This window comes from Clinocottus analis, unplaced genomic scaffold (genome assembly GCF_023055335.1).
Source record: "Clinocottus analis isolate CAN_PGR_092001 unplaced genomic scaffold, fCliAna1.0.p SCAF_23, whole genome shotgun sequence".
Taxonomy (NCBI): Eukaryota; Metazoa; Chordata; class Actinopteri; order Perciformes; family Cottidae; genus Clinocottus; species Clinocottus analis.
The window spans coordinates 9,330,466-9,342,999 of NW_027175965.1; the positions used below are offsets into that span (position 1 = coordinate 9,330,466).

At 40.9% G+C, this 12,534-nt stretch overlaps 1 protein-coding gene across 1 annotated transcript; it reads right to left on the reverse strand.

Annotated features, from left to right (window-relative positions):
- Nucleotides 1–752: 752 nt before the first annotated feature.
- Nucleotides 753–9,541, reverse strand: gipc3 (GIPC PDZ domain containing family, member 3). Its single transcript, XM_068589956.1, has 6 exons — nucleotides 9,233–9,541; nucleotides 6,174–6,359; nucleotides 5,908–6,088; nucleotides 2,694–2,803; nucleotides 2,001–2,082; nucleotides 753–904 (listed from the first exon to the last, which is right to left on the reverse strand). The coding sequence occupies exons 1-6, from the start codon at nucleotides 9,539–9,541 to the stop codon at nucleotides 753–755; spliced, it is 1,020 nt and encodes a 339-aa protein (XP_068446057.1).
- Between the last annotated feature and the right edge of the window lie 2,993 nt (nucleotides 9,542–12,534).

Genomic DNA, 12,534 nt, shown 5'->3' on the forward strand with positions numbered 1-12,534 from the left:
ATTCTCCAAACAAAGCAGAAAGGTTCCCTTTGAGTTTATGGCAAAAGGGCATGTGAATATGTGAAGCAATGCTATTTTAATATTAGTGGAGAAGAAAACCTTCATTTTTCATTCAGGCAATATTGCTGCTTGGGACTTTAATTGGTTTACAGAAACTGACACGAACAGGAAGCTGACGTTTTTATTTGTGGGAATTATGAGTTTGATTCCTGTTTGTCAGTAATGATCATCATGTGAATGAATCACAACCGATTCAGCCGGGGATTAATGTCTGCAAACAATCAAACATTGTTTTTTATTTATTTATTGTTACAGATGTTGAATTAAAGGTCTGAGAATATTTATTTTTAGATATATATATTTATTTTTTCAGTTTCAATTGAACTGAGGCCAAGTGGCTATTTACAAATAGACTGAACCAATTATATAGAAATACCTGTTTTCAAACATATAAGTTCTAGATCATGTGTGTAGATATCTTGCTTGAAAGGTTATTGATAATAACCTTTGTTCAAAACCTATGAATTGCATTTATTGAAAACATTTGTCAACATTCAGGGAAACAAAGACGAATGATGGGCTTTTCCGCAAATCATTGTAATTTAATTGTACAAAGCGAAACGGTTGAATTAATATTGCTGTCCTGGTTTTAAAGCAAATCATTAAAAATTAAAATCTCTCTCTCTCTCTCTCTCTCTCTCTCTCTCTCTCTCTCTCTCTCTCTCTCTCTCTCTCTCTCTCATGGTAAATGCCTACATTCTACCGTTCTTCACGTCTCCTATAGCTCCCCATACATCAAACAGAAACACATCGGGGAAAGCGAAATCTCCCAGAACGGAGTCCAAGGCCTCTGCAAAGTCATCGGGGCTCTTCTTGTCTCTGCCGGCTTCCACGATGGTGGTCGCTGCAGAGAAGAAGGGATGAGAAAGACTTCAATCCATCCAGTTTGGACTCCAGCTATTGCAAGTTTTCTCTCTCAGCAGCCAAATCCAAACCAATGCATCAAATACTCATTTTGATGTCCTATTATAATCTTTTACCTAATGAAATTGACCAATAAATCACTTGATTTACAAGAGATTGGGGGGCAATATCAATACATGCTTTTTCTGTGCAGGAAATACATTCAAAATCTCCTATAAACTGTGTATTTTGATGTTTTAGATGTTAACCAGCGGTTCGGCACAACACAATATTTCTTATGGAGGAAATCTGAGTATAAAACAGAGAGAAGAGCAGATTTAGAACTTATGACCCTGTTCTAAATGCGGTCTAAACAGCCAACAGTTCATTCGGAAATCAGGCCGTTGACCTTGAAGGTCTTTGGGAAAGGGCTAGCTGCTATCTCTGCCAATTTGAAATATGTATCCCACTTGAATTCCTGAATCGTCCAAGGACTTCCATCATGGACACGCCCCTGTCATGTGTGCTGACGACACAATAAACTACAATGATTTAAACATGTTTGGTTGTTGTGAAGAAAATATGAATTAAAGGGTCAAAAGGGCCAAAGGAAAGTCCGCACATTACCGTGCACTTCCTCCTTAAAGCTCTCTGAAGGTGCACTTCCTCCTTAACCCTCCTATTGTGTTCATGTTTTTGTCCCTCAGCAAGTGTTGTGGGTCTGTTGGACCCACTGTGTTTTGGGGGTTTTAGTTCTACACAATCGAACAATTTATGTTAAAATTCTCAACAGATGTTTTCTTCATCCAAATTAGGAGCAATATAAACAGCAAAAATGGTTAATAATTTAACTCAGGTACACAATTTCCACACTTTTATGAGCCCTGTGTGTAATATAAATGTGTATTTAGGGGTTACGCTGTGCGGTCCATGAACATTTTGTCTGATATATGTTCTTCGCAGAAACTGAGCCAAGGCCGACAGTTGTTTTGATGAAGAATGAAAACAGGGTCCCACAGACCCGAACACCACACCAGGGTTACAGCTCCCTGAAGGTGCACTTCCTCCTTCAGGATTATTCGTGGTGAGTATCTCACCCAGCTCCAGATCTCTGATGCCCATGTAGCTCTCCAGCAGATCGTCCACTTTCTTCGTGGCCTGTTCTTCAAACTCATTCTGCTGACAGAGAGAACAAGAACAAACACAGGAGTTCGTAAAAAGAAAAAGGTTGTGGTGTTCATGCTCTAAATATGGTGATACAAACTCTAGACAGTATACCTTCTCCTTCCAAAACATGTGAGCGCCAATAATACTGTGGGCTATTGTTTAGCACTTATCTTTCTGTTATGTAAATATATCAAAGTGACAGGTGAAGTTGAGCATCGCTGGTGTTCACTGCTTGCCAAGTGTTCGACGTCGCGTGTTCAAATCCTGTGAACATTTTCAAGTGGATATGCTCCGTGTATTCACTTCATAACTTAATGTTATGAGAGACATCCTGCATTGAAACGTAGGAAGTGACAATCACTTTGTTTACCGAGATCACTTCCAGCGAAAGTGAGAGCGACATTGTTCGATAAGGAATTACGGACATTGTGCGGCCGAGTGGGTATTGTTGATGTCGAACAAGAGTCCACTGGGAGGTGGTCGGCTCAGTCCAGGTCACGTCAGTTCTTTCGTCTCCCTACATGGGAATCTTGGCGTGTGTCACCGACTGAATTTTTGTGTCTGTCACTGACCAAGTGCATCAGGGAATTCAGTCATTGTCCAGCAAAGCGTGAGAAACTCACCACTTCCTGGACGGTCGCAGCACCTTTGGAACGAAGACGGAGCGTCTCCCTCCCGTTCACCATCTTGCCCTCAGTAGATTTGGGTGCTCTGGTTCTCATTCCAATCATATCTATTACCACACAAACAAACACAATGCTCATCATTATTTACATTAATAACACGTATTTAGGTGATATACAGAGTGTAGTTTCATGAGCAGTGTAAAGTAAGGCACCATCATTCACTTTCCCTTGGCTTTGTGTATTTCTTGTCTGTTAAAATGAACATTCAACATGTTTAACTGGATGAATTATTCATCCTCAGTTTGCTCAAGGACACCTGCTAGTTGTAAAACATAAAATATTGTTAGTACATGCATACCTGCAACACAAACATTCACATAATGTTAGCATGCTAACACACTAAAGATGGTAAACATAGTTATTGTCATATTAAATCTTCAAAGTTGAACTTGTGTGCATGTTAGCCTTCTGGTGTTAGCATTTAGCTTTTAGCTCAAAGTCTCATAGCAGAGCTGCTAGCATGTAGTCTTGTTTTGAGATGCTAAATGCTTAACTTTCTTGTTCAAAATAATAATTTGAGCCCCAGGATCTGCTTGAAAATGCAAATATATTTTCAGTATGATGCATGATTTATTACAAAAGGGAATTAAATCCTTTCCAGAGGGTTGTCAGAAGTCACCATCAGCTACGTCATGCTAACTGTGTGTGTGTGACTCATAGCAGCTACTTAGTTTTGTCCCTCTGTTACTTTGTGTAACCTTAGAAACTGAGATGGAACATTATATAACATTTATTTAGACAGACAACATGACATCAGACCCACAGCTCACTGTAGCCTACACTTGCTGCTCGTTGCGAAAGCAATATTGTTGGAGACCATGACAGTAAAGTTCTCTTGAATCCCTCTGGACAAAATTCAGGAGTATAATTCGTTTAATAAATCATTTTTACACACGCCCGATGCCGATTTGGCAGCCGGCCATCAATTATTGAGAGATTTAATTCACAGCCGTGACAATTGTGACCGGCAGGTTTATCTATAGAAATGAGGGGACGTGTTCCTGCTCGGCTCATCAGTTATTTAACTTGTTTGGTTTCTGTTTACGTCTCTTTACCTCGAACGCTGCGGCTCACAAAACAAAACGTTGAAGTCGACACGGATGAGTTTAATCAGCAGTTACGTGAAAACTGAGCAAACTCAGTCCGCGAATGAAAACCGACTCCAACAGTCAAAAGCTTCAGAACAAGCACCTACAGTGGATTTTTTTAATTATATTATTTTCCTCAATAGCATCGGTTGACATAGTTACCATATTTTATACTCATTGTTCACAGGAAATGCTCCTGTTGACCGTAGCGTTAGCTTCCTGTCTATAAAGTGAGCCTGCAGACCGCTGGGCTCCGGCTCAGTCTGCTGCGTTCACTCTGAAAAGGAAACTTCCTTTTTTTTCACATGTGTTTCACCAGATGCGATAATTAAGAAACGTATTGTTCTTTTTGACAAATAACATATTTCCTGGAAGGGAAAAGGTCGCCGCCGTGATGGAAGAGACTGCCCTGAAACAAGGTCACCGGTTCAAAGTTAACAAGCAGATTTTGGTCATGAACTTAAAAATAAGAAATAAACTTCTCAAAGTTGAATCATAACTAATCTATTCCCAGTGGAACGAAGATATAAACACAATAAGAAATGTAGTAAAACTAAGTCACTTTCGCCCAATGAATGTTATTTTTATTCCTGGATAGTTGAAATGTTGTTCTGCAGGCTCGCTAGCAACGAGTAAAGTACAACAAGTACAAGAAGTACACTTGGATCAAATATTTATAACTCCTTTGGCATTGTCTACTGTTTGACTGCAAAGTCTGTGAAAAGATGAGACGCAATGCGTTCTCTCTAAGCAATTTCGGTCCAATGAACTCCTCTCAGAAATATGTGTGCATGTGTGTGCATGTGTGTGTGTGTACGTGTGTGTGTGTGTGTGTGTTGGGGAAGGGGCGGGGGGGAGGGGGACTTTCTGTTTCTGTTTTCCCATAAAATATTTGCTCCGTTTCTGTTCTGCATGTCTTGTGCCTGGAGTTGAATTGTATATTAAAAGATACTGAAGAGCTTTGCTGTGTAGTCTCTTCTTCTTGAAGGCCTGGGATTCATCCTGTGGTTGCAGTGTAATGAAAAATCCTTAAAGCGTTTAAAAAATGTCGTCCGGCCATACGTGATTGAGGATGAAAAGTGTATTTCAGCAACTGAATTGACAGAAGTTATTTCCTATGCTCTGCCTCTTTACTTTTTTTTAACTTTTACTTCAGTTTCTCTGCAATATTTCTGCCTCAGTCGAGTAACAAGAGCTGAATTTACTGACAACCATATTCCTCCCTGCAGAGCCACTTGAGAGCATCTTTCTGTCGCTTAACTGCCACCGTCCTCATGCTGGTCAATTAATTGGAGCTGCATCGTTTAACAACTTTTCCAGGCTCATTGGCAGACAGCCAGTGATCTCTTGAAATGTCACTGTCTCTTCGTCATGTTTGGCTGTTAAGACATGGAAAATTACCAAAGAATGATGAAATCCATCAACCACTGGGGGCAACTATGGACACCAGGGTAAAAAAAAAAAAGATATACCCTCGGGGAAGCTGTTTAATAAATCGTAGCCAGCACAAACTTCCGTCATGGGTGTAGAGCTAAGGATAGCAATAAAAAGAGAAACAGATATGTCTTTTTCCCTGCTGAGTTACTTTACTGGCTCTCAGGAAGGAAGGACGGAAGGAAGGAAGGAAGGAAGGAAGGAAGGGTCAATAAGTCATCGTGCAATGATGCCAAGCGAAGTGTTCTCTGCTTCTGATTTTTCTCACGAGCCTCTCACATGGAAATTTACCACTTGCTGGACTTGTTTATTTAATCCATCAATGAAAGAAGCAAGCGGTTGCATGTTGCTTTGCTAACGTTAGCCAGCAACACCCCCTTGGACACTCACTGAAACACTTTGAGGGAAATGACCATATATGGTTACTTGCACCATAAAGGGCTATGACGCCAGAGTAACCTGCAAAGCGGAGATGTACCACGAGGTGAACGACATCTCTGAATAATAATTTAATGTTTGCTTTCAACCAACATTCCTGACAGAAGTAGAAGTGCATGATTTGAATTCCCAACCTTCATCTGTTCAGCACACGACAGCGTTTGAGTCATCCAGAAGCACGTTTTACTCACCAAAGGCTTTCTTGGGCCCCACCAGGCGCAGAGTGAAAGGGACGCCTCGAGCTTGCTCTTTCAGCATCTTTGCCACCTCGTAGTGTCGACAGCCGACAATACTCTGGTCGTTGATGGCCTCGATGTGGTCACCAACACAGACTGTCTTCAGCTGGTCGATGGTGCTGCCTTCCTTTATCCTCTGAAAGAAAGACGTTGTAAAGTCACATGACATTCCCAGTTTCCACACGTTGAGCTCAGCCTGACGACCTCTGCCACGCGGTCACCTTGATGAAAGCGTATCCAGCTCCGTTGTCTGTGATAGTGAGGCCTAAGGCGTCTTCTGTCTTCGTCACCTCCACCTCCTTGGTCTCCCCTCGGACGTGAGCGAAGATGAAGTCCTCCAGTCCGATCTGCCCGCCCAGAAGCTTCTGCATGTCCACTTTATGAGAGTTGAGGGTGCAGAACAGAATCTACAGGGAAGAAACGCAGCAAAGTCAGTTGTTTCTGATAATCAATGAGATAGATATGGAGACTGTGGCGAGTGTGGCTCAGTGGTTAGTGTGCCTCTCAATTAGAGGATCGGTGGTTCGAGCCCCTGCTCTTCGCCGTTGTGTCCTTGAGCAAGACACTTAACTTGCTCCCTGTTGCTGTGAATGAGGTGTATAGAACACAAATATAATCCTAAGTCGCTTTGGATAAAACTGTCAGCTGAATGTTATCTAATAATATCAGATTGTTTATGATGTACAGAGTTTACCATGCAATTAAAAAAAAGATTAAAACTCCACCAAGCTTAATATGTAGAATACATTTACCTTTTCAAAGAGGGCCCTAAATATTTGATAGCACATTATTAAATTGCAAAAAAATAAAACTATTTATGACAATATTTTCAAAAGCAAAAAGATTTATAATTAATGCTGCTGTGCTGTACAGAGACGAGCCAGCAGAGGGCAGTAGAGCCAAATATTAGTTTTTGCTGTTGTGGCCATTTTGTTAAGTCATGAATGGAACAACCCATTAATAAAAGCCTTTGTAAAATGATAAAGTGCTGATAATATAAGATAATTTACGATGACTACCTTTTTTTCCCAAACCTAAACGTCATAAAAGTGACTAAATCTCAGGAGTACACCATAAAATATGAGTCATGATTTGAAGCAAATCTGTTTTAAAGAACAGCATCAGCACATCTGATGATGTTGGATTGAACAGCTGACTCTCTGATGCCATCACTACCCTTTTTTACAGTTCATTTATAGTTTATAAATGAATAAATAATAACCTAATATCATATCACTAATTCAATGGTCTTTGTTGTCAAAATGAATTTGTGTTTGCAAAATGTTTGGTCACCTGAAGCCTGAGGTTTAAGTTTAAGTTTGACTTTATAATCCATAACGGAAATACAAGATAACCTGTGAGCCCTGTTATCTCTGCTGGAGCCGGTCCTGTTAGATATTGCTTGCATTCTCGTGCGGAGCAGAACGGCGTGGCTGCAGTCCAAGGTCTTCCTCGTCCAGCTGTACTGTAACTTTATGCTGCTCTTCCACTGGAGGTCAAGGGAACTGTAACCGCTCACTATCACCAACTAATTGCTTGTTGTTTCCCATAGAAAGTCTGTATCTCGGATTCGCACTCCAGTTCAAGGCCTTGCAGATATACACGCGGCGAAATCTACTTTCACCTAAATAGTTTGATATAAACTGTTTTTTTAAAAAAGTGACATCCAAACATAAGGTCTCATGGTTTTAGGGATAATGTTTCGCTATTTATGATTATAATTTAGTCACAATGAAGGGCTCCCTGCTTTGTTTACTATTAGAAATCTATCCGACCGTTATCTGAACATACATGAGACGACAAACACATTCATGAGGATTAAGATGGTCTAATTCAATTAAACATATGTTTTCATTACAATGTTTATGAAAAGATTTTCAAAAAATTAACAAAAGTGACAATTGAGGTGTGTATTGGTACTTTAATGTGGTTTAATGTTGCTCCGGTTAATGAACATGAGTTGACAGTTTCTGCCTATAATATATATTTAGTATTTAAGAATTTAATCTTATACAACACAAGGAAATGAGCCAATGGTCGTTGCCTGATATGATCATCAAGGTTAGCTCCTATGAAATGTACATTGGTCTGTATCCCTTCATCCCCGGCCTTCATGCTGGCCTTCATAACGCGACTGATAAGTGTTAGATAAGTCAAGTGGTGAATATGCATTTCTCTGTTACCATAATAGAAAACCTCATGGCTGCCGTTATCCTTATTTAACAGGATACTCTTTTAAAGTGTATCCTTGTAGTAGGACACTGATGCATCTATTTCCATCTGGCGTGGGTAGCTGTATGAAAGCCATGATAAGGTGCGATACGTCTGTCTGGGACATCTATCTGTGTGAGTCTGTGGCCTTTGGTCGTGTTGGATGGAGACGGCGTCAGGCTGCAGTCTGGTTGGCCGGCCCTGTTTTTTATGACGAGACTTTTTCTCAAGGACTCTGGCCTTGTGAGCGGCTTCCTGCTGAAACCTGAACGCAAACCCGACAGTGCTTCAAATGAACTGTTTCATTCCAGATTTCTTTTCATCATTTTGGGATTACGATTTACCTGAAATGTAGAGTTGATGTAGATATTCAGGGTTATGCTCCTCCTTCGAGTTGTCTCGATGGGAACTCCATTTTTATTTTATTTTTTTAAAAAGGTCCGTGTCATCTGGAGCACTAGTCAGACTATGAAAATTGTTGTTTTTTCTAATTTCTCATGTGGCTCAAGAAGAGCTTGTCAAATCTGAGAAAATAATCATCACCAGTGTTAATATTTGATTGGGCTTGGGTGACACAACATTATAAAAGAAAACCATATTTTTAGGTACAGTATTTTATGTAATTGTTAAAAATAGCTTTACATTTTTAGGATCTTTGGTTCATTGTAACTGAACACTTACTGTTCTGTCATTTTAATCACTTTCAAAGCAGTATTGTCATCACCTGGTTTAGTTTTGCTCTTGTTTTACACAGTGGGGTGTTTCCTGATCACATATTATTATTCACTTATGTGTTTCCATTATTGATCACGGCTCAGGTAAAGTCTGGCAAACAGGAGTGAGGTCAAATGAGCTTTAACAGTGCATCATGGAAAAAAACCTAGAATGGAAACCGAACACTTATTTGCAGCTGGCCGACCGACCGAATATGCAAAAAAGAAATACCACCACTTTAAAAAAGAGAAAGAAAAAGTGTATCTTGATCGTGTCTCACAAAACTGGAAACCACAAATTAGCCTCTTCATGTTTCCATGCAAAGGGAGAGAGGAGGAGGAGGGGGGGGTTGTACCTCTGAGGGGGAAATGTTGAACACTTCGGCGATCTTGGCGTACAGCTCCTTGACATTTGTGAATCCATGAATGCGGCCCGTCGGACTCCCGTGGGCCAGCTGGGTGTGAAAAATGAGCCTCGGCCTCGGGTACTCTGGTGGGCCCGGTGGTGGCGGTGAAGGAGGAGGAGGAAGCGGAGGCGCCGTGGGCTCAACGCAACCCTGATTCTGGCTCTGGTTCTGGGCCTTCTGCTCCTCCGCGGCCTCGGCCCCGACCGCCGCCGCCGCCGCCCTGGAGTCCTGCGGGCTCATCGCCTCCCCGTTCTGCATCGGGCCCCGGCTTAGGTATGGTCCTCCTCTCGGAGCCCCGGCGGTGTCCTGCTCTGGAAAAGGAAAGAAGCTACGTCCTTTTCCCCCCCGCTTAACCGACCAACCGCCCCGACCAAATAGCCACCCAGAAGTTTGGGGTGAAGAGCAGATGCATTAGTGATGAGAGCAGCTTGGTAACAGTAGCTGGAAGAGGCCAGCCAGACCCTGCTGGGTAGAAACCCAACACCCTTCGAGATGAGGATTGTGTGTGTTACACCTGAGCTTCTGGCAGCTTAGCGAACACAAACAAAACACATCAGGTAAAGGTCTCTTCATGCACGTGGCCCAGTCAAGACTCTAATCCGCCGTACCAGTCTGGCCACGAGACTTTATGAAGATGTGAACGTCCCTCTGAAGTGTGAAATCGCCAAGCAAATCTGAAAATTGATTTCCAAAAAGGGGGGCCTGCTTGGAGATGATCAGAGACAATGTCCCAGTGTTCGGGGTAAGATGATATCTTTGGATCGGGGTGAGGTGCTTCCCCCTTTGCTGGCCTCCTTGAATGAAGTTGGCTGTTGTTGGGGTGAATCCTTGGTGATGCACTGACCTCTTTGACCCCACAGATTATGAAAGGATACGAAACAGATGTTTCATTCACGCAGGTATTTGATACTCACATGACAGGAAAAGCCCATAAACTAATAATAAATAATACAAGATATCGTAATTATAAACTCAGAGAGCCAATGGAGTGTCTTGACTCGGAACAAATTGCTTAATATACAAACAACAAATAATAGTAAAAGTGCTTATGTACTGGATAATGTATGATTAGACACACGTTTCCTTTATAACTTGAATCTGAGACGGATGAATTAAACTGATTAATTCATTAAATCGCTTGGTAAGGGGATTTCCACTGACAGACGGATGTTTTACAATGTTTTTTAATGTTTATTTTGAATAATAGAAGGAACGTCATGGTCTCCACAATCCAATTCTGATCCGCTATGACGGTCCGTTCAATCAATTTGAGTTGTTAACACTTTGTCCCATGTGATGCATTACTCAATTGCAATACAAGGACGCAGTCATACCAGGAGACAAAAAGATGTCTATTTGTCAGATGTGGAATTCCCACGAAAGTTCCCTAATTTAAAAGGCGAGCGAGGAATATGTCTCCAGGGTTTGTGACGCCCTCATAATCGCCTTCGAACGGAGATTCTCTCAGGATGAAAAGGTTTGAGGTGCTCAAGCAGTGGATTCATTTATCATTTCAAATCATTTCCTCTTTTTAATATTAATAATCTGTGGATTTCTCTCAGACATCTATTTTATTCTGACATGTATTGGAATTAGTTTGGAAATAGACTATACAACTTGATAACTATGGTAAGACAACAAAAATAATAAGAAGAAAATGTACAAGCCATCATTGTACAATAGGGGAACAGACTGCAAAGTACTTTTACTGCTTCATAAGCAGTAAAGCATTCCTGCACACCTGTGCTGCATGAGCAGGGCTGCAGCTGCCTGTGCGTCATTGCCCCGTTTTCCAGGCCAAGGTGTTGCCAGCCTCCCAAGGTCAGTGTTTTCACCAGCAGCTGATAATAAGGATATCACTTACAAAACATTATTTTTGCAACAGATCATCCTCTCAGCAAAGGACATTTCACTTTTTCTAAAGCAAGCAGATGCCTGACTCTGGCAACACCTGAAATAACCGACTCCCTCTGGTTTCCCAGATGTGTAGCTGGCGGCACAAATACAAATCATTTGTTGGAACTCAGATGTCATCATATTTGTTGAACAGGAGATGACCCTAATTTAAGACAAAGGCTTTGTGTGCAAATGTGTAACTGAAAGACAAATGTCTAAATTATAGTGATAATACATGGATATACTGTATATTACATTAAGATGCAAACATAATGAAGCCTGCAAGAATTATAACAGCAACAGCCTGCTAAAGATCCCTTCTTCTGCAATTGGTTATGTATTACAGAGGAAAGAAACCAAGCCTGTAAATGAAAAACGCAATGATAATTCTGTCAGAAAAGTAAATGTTGTACACGTCTTTCTCATGTGACGCTCAGCTCTGAACAGATGGCACGTCGTTTACAAATATTGACAACATCAAGGGTGAATAACGCAGGCTCCATGACTCAGAGTATTAATATTAGCAAATTGTGTGGTCTTATGACCAAAAGTATTTGCAGAGACACATAAAGGTTTTTTTTCTCTATTTATTTTGTATGGAAGCCCGTTTCCGCTACACAAAAAAAAAAAGAAATAGGGCCCAAAAAAAATTTTTTTTTTTTTTGTTGGACTATTTTGTGACTTGTACTTGTTTTGTTGTATGAACAATACATATTTACATTTAAATGAAGGTATTGTAAAACCTAAGTTTTAAAATAACGTATCGCTTAGATGTTTTTTTTATTTTCGTCAACGAAAAGAAAAAAAAAAAATTTTTTTTTTGGTCCTAATTTTTTTTTTGTCCCTAATTTTTTTTTTTTTTTTTTTAGGTCTTCATTTTTTGTTTTCCGTCCTAATTTTTTTTTTTCTTTTTTTTTGTCCTAATTTTTGCGTGTGTGTGGCAGGAATGGGCTTCTATAGTTTTGGGAGAGGTTGACAGTTGTCAAATTCAGTTTTCATTCAGCCTATTTGCACAGAGTGTGAATTTCACATCACGTTGACCTCTAATTGACACACAGTGTCTTCACTACAAGACAGGCGCCTCCAGGTAATGTTGTGCATGGTTAAAATGACCTTAAACTAATTGACAGAGTTGAGTGGGGTTTTCGTGAGTCCTGGATCCGTGCGTAACGTCCCACTCTGTCCAATCATACAGCCGGCTTTCTCACTGATGAATCAACACAGAAAAGCCTGCCATTGCCTACGCAGCATCGACACCCCCTTCCTGCGTCACATACTTCCTCATGAAGCGTGATTTCCTTCCCTCATGCCTGCTTTGTTTCCCGGTAGGGGAGACATAATGGAAGGCCGTGGGC

Excerpts from the sequence above, each read along its gene's own strand:
- gipc3 (XM_068589956.1), bottom strand. The coding sequence starts at position 9,541 with ATGCAGAACGGGGAGGCGATGAGCCCGCAGGACTCCAGGGCGGCGGCG. Across the intron at positions 2,804-5,907 it reads GGGGCCCAAGAAAGCCTTTG|ATATGATTGGAATGAGAACC; the intron begins GTGAGTAAAACG and ends GTGTGGTAATAG. Across the intron at positions 2,083-2,693 it reads CTGCGACCGTCCAGGAAGTG|CAGAATGAGTTTGAAGAACA; the intron begins GTGAGTTTCTCA and ends TCTCTCTGTCAG.